The following is a 19,350-nucleotide window of genomic DNA, read 5'->3' on the forward strand; positions in this document are numbered from 1 at the left end:
GTAGAATCTGGGTGTATTTTAGATTACTTCATAACATATTTTATGAAATTCTAATAAAAGCAGCATTAAGATTTTTAAATAATAAAAACAATCTAATAATTGTGCAGACTTGCCATCACTTCCGATTTCCAACCGTTCTCCCACCAATTCGATTTACATATTTTTCCCAACTTTCTCTTATTCTTAAAATTTCTCATGATTTTTATGTAACTTGACTTAATACTTCGTTATTTGCACCAAAAAAAGAAAAGTGATTTTGGGTATCTAAAAGCACTTGGTTTTCCTCTTTTATTACGTATGAAAGAAAACCAAAGCCATTTTATCAGTGAGAAATTATTTATGTGTGATTCTACTTTGTGAATGGCTACATTTGTTAAAAAAAATGGGTATAAAAAATAAATATTCAGTAACTGATATTGCAGCTATTTTTTGATGTTTTCAGGGGGAGAGAACCATTATTTTCAATGTCTTATAAATATCCAAGAATTTATTATTGTTTTTTTAGAAATCTGAAACACAGTAAAATGCTACTATATATATATTATTACTTTAAAATTACTGCACATTAGTGATTTTGAACAAGACCTTTTTAAGAAACATAAAACTTTTTAAGTGAAGTATTATTTTAGATAAGTATTAGACTTAATTAAACTTAGTATTGAATATAAAACATATTTAGTATTTTATATAATATCAATTGTATGTTTCTATTTCAAAGTCAAGTTTTAATTTCTGACATATGTTTGCTAGCATTACTTTTTAAAATAATTAAGTTATGGCTAACATAATTAAGTTATTATTTTAAAACACTTTTATTATAATATACATTCTTTTTTTATGCAGAATACTTTTGCGTCATTTACAGATACATAGTAATTCCCCCCCTTCATGTGTTGCAAAGTGCTGTATAACTTCAGTTATCCAGATTGCTTGTTTTTTCTAGATTATTTAAGCTTTTGAAAGACTTACTGATTTTAATGTTTTTATTGATTAAACTGTATAAAAGATAATACAGTGGCATGCATAATTTTTAAGTTACTATACAATTAATTTGAATGATTATGTAGAACCTGCAGATATATCTGTAAGTGTTCATGAAATATGTAGCTTACAAGCCTTTATGAAAAATAAAATTAGCACCTCACATAACGTATGATAACTCAGTTTAATTTTAATTAAAGACTAGTATGTTACATATTTTTTATGCAAATAAAAAAATAATTTCTCTTTTATTGCAGTAACAGTTAAAACAAGACTACATAGCTAGTAGTTTTTAGGCCCACAAATAAAAATTAATTCCATTGTTTCATTTTATTTGGAAAAGGAATTAGTTTTAGGCAAATAAAAAATAATTTCTTTCTTTAATTTTGCTGGGGGAAAAGAATGCTTCTTATTTTATTTCATAAAAAATGGAAATATTTTATGTTTTTACCTATCTAATTTTATGTTTAAATAAATTAGAGGCTAAAATCTCATCACTTGCATTACACTAAATATGTATTTGGCCTGTTGAAGCAGAAAATCTAGTTATTAGAATTTTTTGAATATCTGAATGGGTTCAACTTGATCTAAATTTCGTAATTCTTTCATTAAATACAGGGTTCGTACGGTCCTTAAGAGTTCTTAAAATTCCTTAAATTTTTTGGAATCAATTTTTGGTCCTTAAAAGTCCTTAATTTTGGCCAAAATCAGTAGAAGGTCCTTAATTTTAGTCATTTGAAATTTCTATCTGTTTTTATGACTGCCATTTTGAGTGTGAATTAGCATTTTGGAGGAATATTTTCGGCGATTCACTGACGTATCTGGTTATCTTTTGAATGGGTTCATGGGTTGTAATTTGTTTCTATTTCTAATATTTACTCGAGTTTCATGGGATACTCGAGTTTCTAAGTCTTGCGTGAAACATCAGCATTTCGATCATTTTTAGTAATAAAGAGCTCTTAAACAATTTTTCCTTTCGGGGATGTGAATTCTTTTTTTAAACGGTTCTAAATTTGGCGACTTGTCAAAATTTTGGCGATTTTATCATCTGTTTCTATAGAAAATTTTTAATTTTGAAATCAGAATTTTTCGACGATTTTTTTTAAACATCGTAACATTGATAAATTTCATTAAAATAATGGCAAAATATTGAAATTATATATAAAAAATAACATTAAAATAAACCATTTTTATTTTTTGCTGCTATATTTTAAAGTTTCATTTTGGCAACTTATTATACAATATTTTAAATCTGAAAAATAAACAAGGTATAATGCTATAAAGCACATTTTACAAAACAGCTCTTAGCAAAAGCACAATTAGGTATGTAATTAATTAAAAAGTCTTCTTTTTAATTTTTCATAGTAAGCTTTATCTATAAAATTAATTTTACACTTATTCTCTCCCCCCTTTTCTTTTCCGAAATATTTCTGGCTATTTGCTGTTACAGAATTGGTTGGGATAATTTTTCTTTAGTATTTTTTACATTGCAACTTGGAAAATTTAGAAGGATTTGAAGGCAAGATTTATAGACCCACGATTCTAGAAGATTCGAGAAATATGTGACAAAATGAAAAATGTCTCCATGGTATCAACGCGTAATGGATGTATTTTTCAGAAAGTTTGCGATGAATTTCTTACGTTTTGGAGAATGTCTGGAAGAACAATGAAGACATACTTATTTGAATGTTTTACTCCTGATACTAGAATCTTTTTTTTAACATGTTTATCTTCCCTTTATTTTCTCTACTTTTCACTAGACACAAGCATGGAAAATATCAAAAATGTTCTAATCTAATTACTTGGGAGAAAAAAGGAAAGATTATAGAACGGGATTTTTTATTAATAAAGAAATTAAAAACTTACAATTTAAAAGGTCCATCTAATATGTCTTAATGCATCATACACAGAGCTAGCACTAGGCATTTTCCCATTTGATGCAATCTCTGTAAATCCTAAATTCAACTGCATGGTACCTTTCTAAATTCTGCTACCTGTGCCTGCTCTAAATTATAAAAGTTTTGCCATTTCTAGATTTTATTGTTTGGTGTGTCACTAAATTCTAAAAATTCTGCCACACCAGCTCTGTAACCGACCTTTACCATATATATTTCATATTTCTTCTGAATTTCATATTACTAAAGAAATTAGTCTTTTTTTCTATACATTCTAAATATATTTAAAGTGTTTTTTTAGAAAAACAGAAATCTTTATTTAAACCCAAAAATTCTAAAATGAAAAGGAAACATGCTGAAGAAAGAAACTGAATACATAAAGAAAATTATTCTTCAAAGATATGTGCAGTTATTATTATGTAAATTACCCAATTTTTTATGATTTCAGCCTTTACTATAATTTTCCATTTCTGTTTCCTCATATGATAGGGTTACTGAGCCAGATTAAATTAAATTGTATAATCTTTGACCACTAGTCGACATTTTTAGTTTGAATTTGACTGTTCTTGCTTAATTACATCATCATGATTGACTTTGTTAGCATCAGAACATGCCTTTATGTTTCCTCTAAGTTCTTTTTAAATAAGAGGCTTATTTAAACCTTTGTCTGATATTGTAGTTACTTTCAGACATAGTGATAATTTGCTTCACATCTATCAGGGGTTTTGGACTATTTAACTTTTACCAGATCAAGTAAACCCTCATAGGTACATTGTGGAGTGGTTGACAAGTTAGGAGATAAAGCATGCAGAAACTAGTGAGAGCATTGGTTTGCATATTGAGGCAAATCTCTAATTATTGTTAGAAAAGATGCTTAAAGAGAAGGAAATCAATATAAACTAGCCAAAATGTTTGAGAAGGCTTCAAATTAAAATGACAGATGAATGTTTTGTTGATTGTTAATGTTACAAACATACATGTTTTGTAGCTTTTAATGTGTAATTATTCTAATATTGTTTAAGAATCAGTGTCATAAATTACATGTATTTTAAACTGAAAAATTTTATTAGATTGAAAATTTATTAGATTAATGAAATTTTATTAGATTTTGATTTTAATAGTGCTTTTTTTAAACAAATATTGTTAAAAAAATAAAATTTAATAGTGGCCATGTAAATCCATAATGACTAAGGTTACTTATTTACCTAATTTTATTATTTATAACTAACTGCTTACCCTTAAAAATTATCTCCACATATTAAAGCGAGTTATTGCCTTTCATTAATACTCACTGTGGTCACAAGATAAAACACAAAAAAGTAGAAATTCAAGTAAAACTTATTCTTTGCATCTAATGAGACTTAAAATAATACAAAACAACTTATCATCTCTGGTGCTTGAATGGCTTATTGGAACCTGAAAGTATATTAACTGGGTTACAACCCCTGGAATTCTGTACAAAGCTATGACACTAACTGCATCAAACAGAGCCTGACTAACTTTCGACGCTTGCTAACCGTGCCTACATCAGGTCTTTCAAGTTTGTTCTAATCAGCAGGTCTTTCTCTAGACAGCAGCGGTGATAATATTGTCTTATTATGAATCATGTTGATTATGATCTTACTTTTCATTTTAACCTATGTCTTTTGACATAAAATCTACCTGCTATTTACTAAACCTCTAGACCCGCAGTTCTCAACCTTTACGTGTACCATCTAAACAAAAATTGAAAACCTTTAGTACCACCACTACAAAAAGTATGACCACCACCAATCTTGAACAAAGCGGGAGATCACATAAATTTATGAGTGGTAGAAAAAGGAACTCGATCAGGATGTTGGGATTTTAATTTTTGAAATAAATAGTTAAAAATACTTTGCTTCTTTGTGTACCACCTATTTTTTTCTTGTGTACCACCAGTGGCACACGTACCACCGGTTGAGCACCTCTGCTCTAGACTGATCAAGTATGTGACAAAATGAGACATAAAAATCAACATAAAGCTAAGTATTAATAAAACGTAAATGTCACTTATCTTCTTTCAAATATGTCCAACCTATTATAAGTGTAAAATATTTAATGCTATTTGAGAAACTGCATGAAGTTTATTTTATTCTCAAACTTATTAATAATTATGTTAATGAATTCATGTTTAGTAATAATGCATACTACTTAGGGATCAATTTTATTTTTAGGATGATATTACAAAAGTGAAATTCAAGCCTAGAATAATATTTTTAATTGAATTTATTCAGTTCCCATTTGCTCATAGGTCCTTAATTCTTTTCATTAATGGTCCTTAAAAGTCCTTAAAAGTATTTAATTTCCTTGCGCAGAAATGTGTACGAACCCTGAAATAGGAATATGTTAATGTGTTCAAATGCAAGCAAAATACTGTATTTTTGGAAAGAATATTACATATTTAACATGGCTAAAAGAAATTAAAAAGTGAGTAAATGTAAGCTCTTATTAGCAATCAAAGCAGATATATTTTTTATAATTAGTTTATAATATTTATCTATATTTCCAATTGCCAGGTAAAAATCATGTGTAGTATGAAATGTTAGTGTATGGTTTTGTCCTTTTTAAGGCATAAATTGCAAAAATATAAGGTTCTTTGGTTGAAAAATATAATTCTTTCCCATAAAAAATTGAGTTATAATATGCAAATTGAAAAATTGAGGAGACCTTGTTCCTAGGAAAAAAGTGTCCTTAATGCCTTCATAATGATGATTTATTATAATGAATATAAATGTAATACTCATAGATCCAAAAATGGTAAATATTTATTTCAAATTGTTGGATTTTTTCTATAGTCAATGTCTGCTGACACATGTAATTCAGAGTTACATGAGCACAAGGAATCACTTAAAGAATTTGAAACACTGACAGCAAAGTTCCATTTTGTAGACTTGGCTGGTTCAGAGCGTCTAAAACGAACTGGTGCTGTTGGTGAAAGGCAGAAAGAAAGCATCTCTATCAATTCTGGTCTGGTAAGCAGTATTATTTTTTAAAGAAAATACTTTTGTAAAGAAATTTATTAAAGGAATTTCTCTATAATATAAACAAATAAACTAAAAGGAAAATGAGCTTTTAGTTATAGTAATCATAATGAATTCAAGACATTTTAGGTTGATATGTAAGGTTTTTTTTTTTTTTTTTTTTTTTTTTACATTCAGATGCTAATTAATGTATGAAAGAGTTATATGGTAAATGTAATATATATAGTTAAATCTCCTTTCAACCAAACCATTTAAAAAGATTGAAGTTGAGTATTAACCCATAACTTCCGCGGAAAACGTACAAGATTCATTTCCCAGTGCCATGTTTTTTCACACAGACGTGCTTAGTTATGTGATGTGTTTGAGGGAAAATAAGTGCAAGTTCTACTTTCACAAAATAAAGGAAAAAATGAATGCTCAAAATTTAATGTTTTGAGTAAAAGTATAAGATAAAGATGCAAGTATAATAAAAATTTAAAAAATCCCTAAAATGGAGTTTCGATCAATTCATTTTTAGACCAGTAAAGTGTAATATCAGGTTTCAGTTTATACCTTGTAAAATCAGTATGCCTAAAAAAAACATATATTTCTTCTGAACTGGTTGAATGCAACGATTTTGTTCTTGATTTTTCGTTTGCAAGGTGTTGGTTCATATACTCGTCTACAAAGTGGTTAGTTTCAGTAACAATATGAAGCATGAGCAGTTCATCAAAAAATAATTCTAAAAAGGTAAATGGGTTTGTAACTTCCGTTATATCTTTATTTATACTTGAAACCTATTACAAAAAGTAAACGAAAATGAAGTACACAGAATAGAAGGGAAAAAAAAAAAGAATACGTTTTACTCAAACAACATCAGCCAATACCGTGCAGTCTGTAAGAAATTTTATGTAGAAATATTTTTTAATAGCTAAAGAAGGCATAAATCTTTCATGATGTTATACTGCTTGTTCTTGGATCTGGCAGTGCCAGTTGAATGTGTGTTGGACGTGAATAAACTTGTCAGTTTTGAAACTTGATTCATAATGTTCATTTACCTTGTTGTTGTGTGTGATTTGAATTAGTGTTTCTTGAACCAGGATAACTTGAAATCTGCTTACGACGTGCTTATCTGTGCTTACGACGGGGCATGAAAGAACATCATTTACGTGTGTGTTAGCTTGTGCCGCAAACGGTGACAAGCTAAAGCCGATGATCATTTTTAAACGGAAAACTATTCCGAAGGGAGATTTTCCTAATGACGTAATTATTTGTGCAAACGAGAACGGCTGGATGTGCGAAACAATCATGCTTGAGTGGCTACAAAATGTTTGGCAGTATCGTAAGGGATCTTTTTTCCAACCAAAAGGGTTATTGATAATGGATTCCATGCATGCGCATTTACTTGAGTCAGTGAAAACCAGATGTCGGCCGTAGCAATAATTCCTGGTGGTTTGACAAAAATTTTACAACCATTAGATTTGTCAGGTAATAAATTTTTCAAAGCTGAAGTCCGAAAGTGGTGGGAGTGTTGGATGAGTGAAGGATTGCATACGTATACCACAAGCGGCAAAATGCGTAGAGCATCTTATGAAGAAGTTGCAAAGTGGGTAGGAAGTGCGTGGAAATTGGTAAAAACATCGTCAATAGTAGCAGGATTCAAAGAAGATGAAATTATATCTTTAGATAAAGAGACTGTAAACCAAGAGGATGAATGTGACGATCTGGAAGACATGAACTTAGATCAGGATTTACTAAATCTTTTTAATTCAGAAAGTGAAGAATCGGATTTTGATGGCTTCATATGATGTATAGTTTGCTGTAATTCCTTTCGTAAGTAAAATTAAAAATTTCCTTTTGTAATCCAAATTTAATAGTTCGTTGTTGCAACATTTTTTATAATATAGTCGGAGTATTACAAATATGGACTTCTTTAGTGGATATATATAAGTATATTCGTGAACGCAAATATATTTTCAACAATTCTTACCTTTAATTTATTTTTGAGTTATGATTTCATTTCCTGCATTTTTCTTAACTTATATGTAATATATCAAGACATAGGTTGGGATTTTGCATTTATATGGCCGACGACAATGTCACGCACAATTAAATCTATTGCGGCGTTTAAGCGGATGCGGCGTTTCTGTGTAATTTTAATTTTTTTCCCACCATTTTTCTCGAGTGCGGCGTTTACGCTGATGCGGCCTTTCTTCTGGAAATTACGGTAATTATTGGATTATATAACAGTTAACTTAGTTTCCGTTATATAATTATTATATAAGTCAACTGTTATATAATTATTAATACTGTTAAGTGAATCTAGCGCCAGAGTGTCGCTATGGTAATCAAATACTAGAGTGAATTTTAAAGAATGCATTTATTCTATTGTGGATTATGCACTGTCGGCGAAGTAGATTTAATTCAATCCAATAAGTTTAAATGAAATGAAAAAATGTGTATAATTTAATATTCCAATACAAAGAAGTCATGTGGTGTACACATCAGATTTTTTTATTTAGAATGCAGTGTTTTTACGTGTTAGTGAAAAATTATTCCTCGCCACTGAACGTGGCAAGATAAATGTTCAGAATACTAGTGAATGTGCTTCACCACGAAAGTGAGTTACTAAATTAGGATTAAACTATTTGAAGACTGCACAGGTAATAGAATAAAATTACTTTTGTTATTATTATGGCAGACGATATTGTTAAATTGAAAGCTACTAGAAAAACTATGAGACAAGCTATTGCTAAAATAATAAATGTTGTAGAACCTGAAATTAAAAAAGACATTTGAGATAAGAATATGGTAGAAGAAAATGTGTTTTTACTTACTTCTAAACAGTCTGCGTTGAAAGAAATTAATGAAAAAATACTGGATTGTTTTAAAGAGGATGAGTCTGAAATTGAGAAAGAAGGAAATACTGTGTCAGAGTATGATGAAAAAATGAGTTTATGTATTTTTAGGGCTAAAAAGAAGCTTAATTTAAGTTCTCAGATAGTGAGCATTGAAAATGAATCGCCTGGTAACCATACTGCTGCCGTAAAGGTCGAAAACAAAACTAACATTCGGTTACCTAAAATTTCAATTCCTAAATATTATGGTGATCCTAGTTTATTTTTGGAATTTTATAATTCTTTTGAAAATGCTATTGGTAATAATAATGAGTAAACAAAGGTAGAGAAGTTTACCTATCTTAAATCCTTACTCGCAGGACCTGCTTTAAGTGCAGTATCTGGGTTTGCACTATCTAATGAAAATTATGACTCATCTATAAGTTTAATTAAAGAAAGATTTGGACGAACAGATTTGGTAATATCTTCGCACATGAATAAACTCTTGAATCTTGAACCGGTTAGAAGTTTGTCCAATGTGAAAGCACTAAGAACACTTTACGATTCCTGTAAAATCAATATAAGAAGTTTAAATTTATTAGGTATTGTGTCGGAAGCTTACGGGACCCTTTTAGGACCTGTTATTTTAAAGCTTTTACCAGACGATATGAATCTAGAGTTTAATAGAAAAAGAAACTCTAAACAGCAATATAGCCTAACATAACTTCTCGAATTCATTAGATTGGAAGTTGAGAGTCGGGAAGCTTCTAATTTAATAATAAACTCAAAGAAATGAGTCACAAATTAAGGTGTTAAGCAGAATAAAAATAATTACTTAAAAGGGGCAAGCGTTCCTACTGCTTTGGCGTTAGCCACAGTGACTAAGACGTGTTGTTTCTATTGTAATGAAAATACACATGATGTAGGAATACGTGAGAAAACAAACGGCCAAAAAAGAGTGATATTAAAAAACCATGGACGTTGTTACAGATGTGTAAGAGAGGCCATGTATCTTCCAGATGTAAAATGAAACTTCAGCCTTGTGAGTTGTGTAATGGTTTCAATCATAATAAGTTATTTTATAAAAATATTGTTCCTGAAGTGGAAGCAGTTTCAGATGTTAAACAGAAAGTAGTTACAGTATCAGATTCTAAGCAGAATGTAGTTGCATCCCTGTCGTTTAACTCTAAGACTATTATTTCTGAAACTGCTGATAAAGGTGTATATTTACAAACTTGCACAGTTTACGCTTCAGATACAGATAATACTAGAAACCAAATAGTAAAAATCTTAATTGATGGTGGATCACAGAGATCATTTGTTAGATCTGATTTGGCTAAAGAACTAAAATTAAGGATTTTAAGGAAAGAAAGGTTATATATCTATTCCTTTGGGTATATCCAGTGTAGACTAATGGAATATAATGTTGTTCAAATTACCCTGAAAAGTATACATTGCCCTAATGACTCAATCACTGTTGAAGCTCTTGTTACGGATACAATTTCTGGAGCGATCATAAAAATTCCCTCCAAAAACATTTTAGAAATATTAAAATAAAAAAAATCTAAAATTAGCCGATAATGGTGAAGTAGTTGAAATAAAAATATTGTTAGGATCTGATTCATGTTGGAAAGTGCAAACAGGTGAAAAGAAAAGAGTAAGTAGTAAATTATTTGCAGTTTCTTCTATATTTGGTTGGTCCTTGGTTGGATCTTTAAAAGGTGATCAGTTTAGTGCCTGTATTTTTACAACTGGTACTTCTCACTGCTTGAAGGATGATAATAATTCAGTTAATGACTGTTTGTGAAGGTTTTGGACTTTGGACCACTTGGGTTTAGAGGAGAAGGAGAATCCTGACGATAAATCAGTCATTGAGAAATTTGAAAAAGAACTACATTTTACTAATGGTAGATATGTAGCTCGTTTGTTATGGAAATCACATCATGAAAACTTAGGTAATAATTTAGAAAATGCCAAGCGACGTCTAGTATCTTTGGTTAATAAACTAAAAAATGAGGAATGGCTAAAAGAGAATTATGATAGCATAATAAACGAACAGTTAAAAAATGAAATAACTGAAAAGTGCAAAATTGAATGTTGTGACAGTAGTAAAATGTATTATATGCCACATTCTCCAGTGGTAAGAAAAAATGTATCAAAAACTGAAGTCCGTATCGTGTTTGATGCATCTTTGAAGTGTAATGGGGTATCTCTGAACAATTGTTTGATGCCTGGCCCAAATTTGAATCCTTCTGTTTCGGACTTGATATTGTGGTTCAGACAATACAAACATGCGTTCTCAGCAGGCCTTTCTCCAGATTGGAATCTCTGAAATTGATAGAGATGTATTACGGTTTTTATACTTTGATAATAATTACAATTTGAAACGTTATAAAATGACTCGCGTTCCTTTCGGTGTATCATGTAGCCCTTTCACTCTGGCATGCACTATAAAAAAGCATATAAAGAAAATAGAGTTAGAAAATCCAGATATTTTCGAGATGCTGAACTGTTTGATCTACGTAGATGATGTTTTCTATGGGGCAGATTCTGTGGAACAGGCTTTTGAGTTAAGTACTGGAGCCTATTGCATGCTTAAAGATGCCGGAATGAATTTACGTCAGTTTTATACAAATTCAGAGAAACTAAAAAAACTTTGGAATAATTGTGGAATAATTAAATCAGGAAATGAAGTAAATAGCTCCTTAAAAGTATTAGGGCTTAACTGGTGTACGAGTAAAGATGCAATTTGCTTGAACATAGATGACTTGTGAGAAACATTAAATAGTTGTAGAAAAACCACAAAAAGAAATATATTAAAGGTGACGGCTACTATTTTCAATCCAGTAGGTTTCTTGGCGCCATTTGTATTACGTGCAAAATTGATAATGCAAAATCTTTGGCAGTTGGGTTTAGAATTTGATGATGAAGTTCCAACAGAATGTAAGCAGTTGTGGTCCGAGTGGAGCAGTGAAATCGAAAAATTAAAGAAATTTGAAATTTCTTGAGAATATTTCCTCGGCAAATTGAATCAAAATAAAGACATCGAACTTCATTTATTTTGTGATGCATCTATTAAAGTAAATGGTTCAGTTGCATATTTTAGATCGGTTGAAGAAGAGCAGGTAGTATTCATTATGGCAAAATCTAGAATTGCACCAATAAAACAAAAACTCACACTTCCAAGGTTAGAATTGTTAGAAGCATGCTAAAAATTTAAAAGAGCTGTTTTCAATTCATGAAGATAATATTTATCTGTAGACTGACAGTATGGTAGTGGTTTACTGGATTCATAGTGCTCCTGAACGATGGAAAATGTTTGTAAAAAATCGAGTATCTGAAATACAATCATTAATTTGCCCAAATAACTGGAGATATTGTAATGGAAGTCCGATACATTTTATCTTGAGGATGTTCAGCCGAATATTTGTTGTCTTCAAGATTATGGCAGTCTGGGCCAGATTGGTTAGTTGAATCAGCGAGTGCTTGGCCTAGTAAATTTATCGCGACAATGGAGTTTTCCGATGCTGAATTAGAGCGGAAAAAGTGTATAAATAATACCACAATACTACTGTCTATTGCAGAAAAATCTAGTTCTCTGTTGAATCTTGAAAATTACAGTAAATTGATTAGAGCTATTAGAGTGACTGCATGGATATTTAGATTTATTCACAATCTGAAAAATAAAACTGACAAGAAAACTGGATCCTTGATAGCAGAAGAACTCTTTGCCGCAGAATTATATTTGATAAAAGATGCTCAATATGAACATTTCGCTGATGAAGTTAATAGTTTAAAGTCTGGACAGTTGATTTCAAAAACCTCAAACATTTATGAATTAAATCCCTTTCTAAGTGAGGAAAGAGTTTTGTTGTTAGTAGGGGGAAGACTACAAAAATCAACTTTAAGTTTTCATGAAAAGCATCCTATAATTATTCCTTCAAAAACTCATTTTACAGATCTTCTGGTACGTGATGCACACGAACAAGTTCTTCATACAGGTGTAGCTAGTACTCTCATGTTCCTCCATAAAAAATACTGGATAATTAGATTTACTTGCGCTGTAACTAGAGGCATTCATCTTGAACTAACAAAAGATCTCGCAACTAAATCTTTCCTACTTGCTTTCGTGCTCTTGAATATACTCAGATAACGTGCATACGTTCAAGGCAGCTGATGCAGAGCTAAAAAAGATGTGGCAGGTATTAAGCCATCCCGATGTAAAGAATTATTATGCAGCAAAGGACATTCAATGGAGGTATATAATTGAAAGAGGAGCCTGGTGGGGTGGATTTTACGAGAGACTTGCGCGATCCGTCAAAACAATATTAAGAAAAATTCTTGGTAGAACATCACTGCTACCTGAAGAATTGGAAACTGTACTGATTGAAATTGAGGCGGTGATGAATCGTCGACCCTTGACTTACGTCCAAGATAAAAAGCCCCAAGTTCTGTCACCTGCTCATTTTCTGCTAGGGAAGAAACTTGCTAATTTCCCTCCTGTCATGTACACTCATGAAGTGTGCAGTACTAAAGAAATTCTTTTAAAAGCGCATCTATATCATGAAAAATTATTAAATAACTTTTGGAGAATCTTTTATAAAGATTATTTGTTGAATGTAAAATCTCTAAATTGTGTGAACAATCACCGTGCAAAGCACGACTTGAGTGTGAATGATATCGTGATAATACATGATGAACATTTACCAGGTAACATGTGGAGATTAGGAAAGGTTCTCAAAATATTTACTGGTAGAGATGGACTAACTCGCAGTAGTGAAATAAAGACTGAAAAAGGCATTATAAAGAGACCTTTTCAATAATTAGTTAAGTTAGAATGCTAAGAGTATTAATATTGCATGATAGTATATTTCTTATTGAAAATGTAATCTTAATGCTACTAATGTTGCATCTATTTTATTCAATTGCTAAAGTAATTTAATATTTAAAGAAATGTATGTATTAGAAAATTTTCAGGTTGTAGAAATGTATAAGTGTATTTAAAATTTAATTTAATTCTGAAGGAAAAAAAAAAAAAAAAGACAGGTTTCTTGTAATAATTCTAGTATTTTAGTTGGATTATAGAAATGTTATTTGTTTAATATCTTGAGTTATATAAATTCTTGATTTAAATCCTGATGCTTGAGCAGGAATGTTATAACAATAATCCTTGATGAATAAAAATTTACTTGATATTCTTGAAACATACGGTAAGTTTTACATGTTCTTGATGTTTATGTGACATTTCTTGATTACAAAAACTTGAATTTGTATTAAAATGCATAATGATTCTAGAAAATAATTCTTGAAAATGTTCATGTAACACTGATAATTTTGATTATTCTGAAGTACTGTTCAACCGGGCCCAGCGTGTAAGAAATTTTATGTGGAAATATATTTTAATTGCCAAAGAGGACGTAAATCTTTCATGATGTGATACTTCTTGTTCTTCGATCTGGCAGTGCCAGTTGAATGTGTGTTGGACGTGAATAAACTTGGCAGTTTTGAAACCTGATTCATAATGTTCATTTACCTTGGCGTTATGTGTGATTTGAATGAGTGTTTCTTGAACCAGGATAACTTGAAATCTTGACGGTTAGTATAATATTTTATACAGTCATTACTTTCACCGCTTTAGACACACCTCTCTCTCCAGTTTCTTCCCACCCTTCTCTGAAATAGTATCCTCCTTCACATACTTTGTCAAGGTCATTGTGGTGTTGCATTCCAAAGTTTTGCGAATAATTTTACGGATAGCAACGCAAAGCAAATGATAGTATTTTGGAAGGGCATATATATACGCCCGGGGCAGTTAACGCATCGGCTGAGCAAGGCGTATACATACGCCCGCGGCAGTTAAGGGGCTAAGAAGAGCGAGAACTTTCTTATCATTTGTAATTTATTCCAAAGAAGAATTTGTTGTGTTTTCAATTTGTTAAGAAAGTTGTAAGTTGAAACATTGTTTTCATGCTGTTAAAATTCAGTTTTAGGATTAAAAGTATACTGATAAGTACTTGGAAAAAAAAAAAAAAAAAAAAAAAAAAAAAGGAAGTAGAAAGAATTAGACAGTAAAATAAATTGTTTAAATAAAAAATGCATGTTTTCGAATTTTCAGCTTGCATTAGGTAATGTTATATCTGCCCTTGGGGATAAATCAAGGAAAGCCACTCACGTACCCTATAGGGATTCAAAGCTGACCAGGCTGTTACAAGATTCTCTTGGTGGAAATAGGTAATCTTTAAATCGTCATGCTATTATTTTTTCAGTTTATTGTCTTTTTTTTGCTTTCAAAAATTTTTGGTAATAAATGTGAATTTTTAATATATTTTTTAAATGTTTCATTATACTCAATAGCAGATTTAATAGGAACAGTGGAATACAGTTTTATTGTTTGTAATCTAATTTCATAATCCATTTACAAGAGTGATTGTTTCCTAGATGTAGCTGGACTTCTGAATTTTTAAACTTTTGAAATCTAGAATTTCAGGATTTGTGTAATGTATTTATATTTTTCATATTATTTTTAAAGAAAATATCATTTAGAGTTTGTATAAGTTTAAAACTTTTAGATTATTGAGGAATGTTAGAAGCTGAAGTATTCAGGCTAAAATAAGATAGAAAACAGAAATACCCATTATTGATAAAACTGATTAAATCTGTCCAAATTTGCTTCCATGTACCTGTTGCTGAAAGTTCAATTAATTTGTGATTGATATATAATGACACTGTAGAACCTTCTTGAAGACTGATAACCTAGATGTGCAGACCATGGGACATTATTTATTCTCATTATATCAAAATACATGGGAAGCTTTTGGGTTACAAGTTCTTTGTGAATAGCTTATTGGTTAAGATTTTAGAAATAATTTAGTGTTGAAATAAGCAGTAAGGAAATTAGAATATACCTTACTAACTTCTTTGTTGCTGAACAGTTTACCAAATCAATGAATCATTCTCTTCTTTTACCAAATCGATGAACCATTCTCTTCCTTTTAGAAATACCTCATCTTCAACATCTGTTAATATGCATACTTTAAGTTCTAATTTAAATCTAAAAGATTAAGTGAAAAGCCAAAATATCAAAGTGCTTTACTGAATTTTCAGTTGATAACAAAAATAAAATATTAATGCTGCAGTGTAAAAAAATTAAACCCCCATCAAACAGAAAACAAGCTAAACACAGCAGTTATTTTTAAAATATTGAGAAACCAAAAAAGTAGGTAGCAGCACAAAATAATGTAGTGAAACGATTGAAAAAACAGAGATTTGAATGCAAATCAAACTACTAGTTTTCAGCGAACTTATCCACTCAGCCACTCATGGACATTAAACAAGTATGATAGCAGCATTTCTGCTGAACTAAAGAAGCTCTTTGTTGCACTTTTTGTGATTTTAATTGAAGATTTTTCTTGTTCTTTTCATTTGGGAATATACTCTTAAGTCTCAAACAAAATCTCTAGGGAAATTTGCATCAGTGTGCAGTTTATCGTCATTAATATTTCTTCAGTTCTTATCAAAATAAATGTATTATTTCTGCAGTAAAATGCAATGTACTGAAATTAATTTCCCCTCAAATGCCCAGTGGACAGTTTGGTTGAATTTTTACTCATTTACTGATGTAATAGTTCGCTGAATTTTTTTTTTTTTTTTTTCTTTCTCGAACATGTTGTCCCAGTAAAAAAATTATCATTACATTTTAAGATTTTATAAATGAATTATTTTTTTAAAATCTATATATTTAGATAAAATACATCAATGTTTTCAACATGCCTCAATTATGGAATATTTTGTTTTACTTTTCATCTTTGCCCTCCTTTTTCCTTCAACTGGCAGTTCTTGGCAAAAGAAGCTCTACCTGCTTTTGCAAGAAAAGTTTTTATTAATTCTTTGCATATGAGCTTACCTTTATATATCATGATTAACTATTAATTCATTTACCTTATGTTTCATTGTATAAGTTGAGAATTTTTATGGGAGTCAGCTTATATATGGATCTGCCAATCTTAAAAAAAATGTAGGTATTTTTCTGGTAGCCAAGCTAAGTGACAAATCGCTAAAAATACTGTTGTTAAAATTTTCAGCTAAAGCGGTCATGTGTGATTTGAAACTTTATAAGAATTTTTCTTCCTGCTTATCTTTCAGACAAAAGTAGCACAGAAAATAAGACTAACATTGATACTGCAGATCACATACAAGATAACAAATGGATGGAATAAATGTGCTAGCTTCATATAAGATTACCAGAGTTAAAACTATCATCATTGTTGTGTGATGTTTTACTTTACAGTGATTTGATCGAAAGTATTCCATTTATTTTGCCTGCTTGTCATTATTTTCCCTTCATGATGACATGTTTGAACAGTACAAGATTTTTTTTTTTCTTTTTTCCTTTTTCATTTCGACTAATATGCAAGTTTTGAGTAAACTTTTAAAGTAAAAAAACACTCTCAGCTTACACACGGATCGGCTTATATTTGGAAATGTGTGGTATTTTCCTTTTGAGCACTTGTACACATCTGTTCATACTCATTTTTATTTCACTCTCAGAAAAGAGTAATTTTTTTAACCTTTATTGTGTTTATTTCTTGCATTGTAAAATGAATAAAAGGGAATTAGATATCCAATATAATGTTCAAAATGCTACATATAGGTCATGTGGTCCTGGGGGGGGGACAAAATAATAAAGGCATAAAATGCATTTGTGTGTACAGCTACATATGAATAAAATACATATTTAATTGTATAAATATGAAACTAGTTCAAAAATTAATTTAAATATTTTGCTGCGATGAAGGAAAGTTGCCAGTTTTGTTATATGGCTACCATTATAGTTATTGTTACTATCTTTGCAATATTTTTCTTTAATAATTATTATTCAATTCATTATGCTTATTTATTATGCTAAAATGGTATTACGATACATGGGCAGCTATTTTTAGTTAGTCTAGTATTCAAACACGTAACATTTATTTTTTGTGGTTTTACAGTGACTTATGCCTGTTTTGCTTTTTTCAACATTTAGTAAGTTAATAAAATGTATTGATAAATATATCATCATAACATATTGAAAGGTGTCAACTTTTTGTAAACAATTGCAATATTTTAATACCATTTTTAATGATTGTGTAAGTGATATCATATATGACAAATGTCTTAAGTTAGTTTTAAAAAATGAAATTGACAGGTTTAAAAAATTTACAAAAATATTCCAATTTTTCATTTTACATTTATTTTTTTAATAACATTTAAAATTGTAATTTATCAGTCTATATGACATTTTAATCAAATATAATAATGGGCTTTTTACATTATGTATTGTAAAACGAGCTATCCTAGTATCTTATATCCGGCCCTGTATCTGGTATTAGTGATTGTTTTGAATAACATAATTATGACAAATATTAAAATATTGCCACATGAATTATTGTTTTTTTATTTTTTATTTTGTTAGTCGGACATTAATGATTGCTTGTATTTCCCCATCTGATCGAGATTTTGTAGAGACTTTAAGCACTCTGAAATATGCTAACAGAGCTAAAAATATCAAGAATAAAGTAACTGCTAATAAAGACAAGTCCAGTCAAACTATTAGTGAACTTCTTAAGCAAGTAGAAAATCTCCAGATGGAATTGTTGGAATTCAAACAGGTTTGTAACTTTTAAATATAACTTTGAAATAATAATGAAATACGAGGGCTATCCAGAAAGTAGATTACGTTTTGGAATAAAAAAATAAACAAAGTATAGGAAACAAATTTTATTATATACAGATGAAAGCCACACTCAAATACTACTTTTCTACATAGTCACCATACAAATTAAGGCATTTATCGTAGCGATGTACGAGCTTGGAAATTCCTTCGTCGAAAAATTCGGCCGCCTGCGCCTTCAACCACTTCGTTACCTCTTCTTGCCTTCCATCTTGCACAAAACTTGTGGTAACCAAGCTTTTCGCTGATGATTTCGTGCAACAAACTTCGCGAAATTTGTGGAAAACTCAAAGAAAGTTCCGTTATTGTGAAATTTCGATTTTCATGGACTTTAGCATCGACTTTTTCGAGAAGTTCGGCGGTCACTATGCTGGGTCTCCCACTTCGATCTTCGTCGTGAACATTGGTTCGGCCATTTTGAAATCTTATGACCCACTGACGCACTCCACCTTCAGTGATAATGTTGTCCCCATACACTTCACGAAGCTGCCGATAGATTTCTATCGGTTTACAGTTTTTTGCAGTCAGAAACCTTATTACTGAGCGCACCTCGCAGCTCGCGGGATTTTCAATTAACGCAGACATTTCAAACCGTCACAGTATCTGAACAGAGCACAGCACGAACCTCTCACTAGCACGGCTAGATGCAGACTGAGCTGCGCAACGCTCTGACCCCAGGATGGCCGCGCTAGCCCCGCCCCTAGCGGACACAGACGGAAACGTAATCTTCCTGGATGGCCCTCGTATGTCTCCTCAGCTTTGTATTAGTATGCAGTTTTTAATATTCATAATATTCAAAATTATAGTTTTAATTTTCTTAATTTTTCACATTTGAGATTTCATATTGTAAGAAGAAATGTTATTAATGCTATAGTGTGATTTTTTTAAAACTTTCAAAGCATTTTCATATTAATGTTAATTTTATTGATGTTTTTTGCAATAAACAT

General features: G+C 30.6%; 1 protein-coding gene across 1 annotated transcript in view; it reads left to right on the forward strand.

Annotated features, from left to right (window-relative positions):
• Nucleotides 1-19,350, forward strand: part of LOC118197042 (kinesin-like protein KIF21A) — a 250,282-nt gene that overhangs the window by 66,328 nt on the left and 164,604 nt on the right. The window contains exons 8-10 of the mRNA XM_085818558.1: nt 5,693-5,869; nt 14,810-14,925; nt 18,146-18,341. Coding sequence (XP_085674684.1) covers nt 5,693-5,869; nt 14,810-14,925; nt 18,146-18,341 — 489 coding nt within the window. The remainder of the gene's footprint in view (nt 1-5,692; nt 5,870-14,809; nt 14,926-18,145; nt 18,342-19,350) is intronic.

Source organism: Stegodyphus dumicola, chromosome 6 (assembly GCF_044657685.1).
Source record: "Stegodyphus dumicola isolate Sdum_Otavi_A_Nest chromosome 6, ASM4465768v1".
NCBI lineage: Eukaryota > Metazoa > Arthropoda > Arachnida > Araneae > Eresidae > Stegodyphus > Stegodyphus dumicola.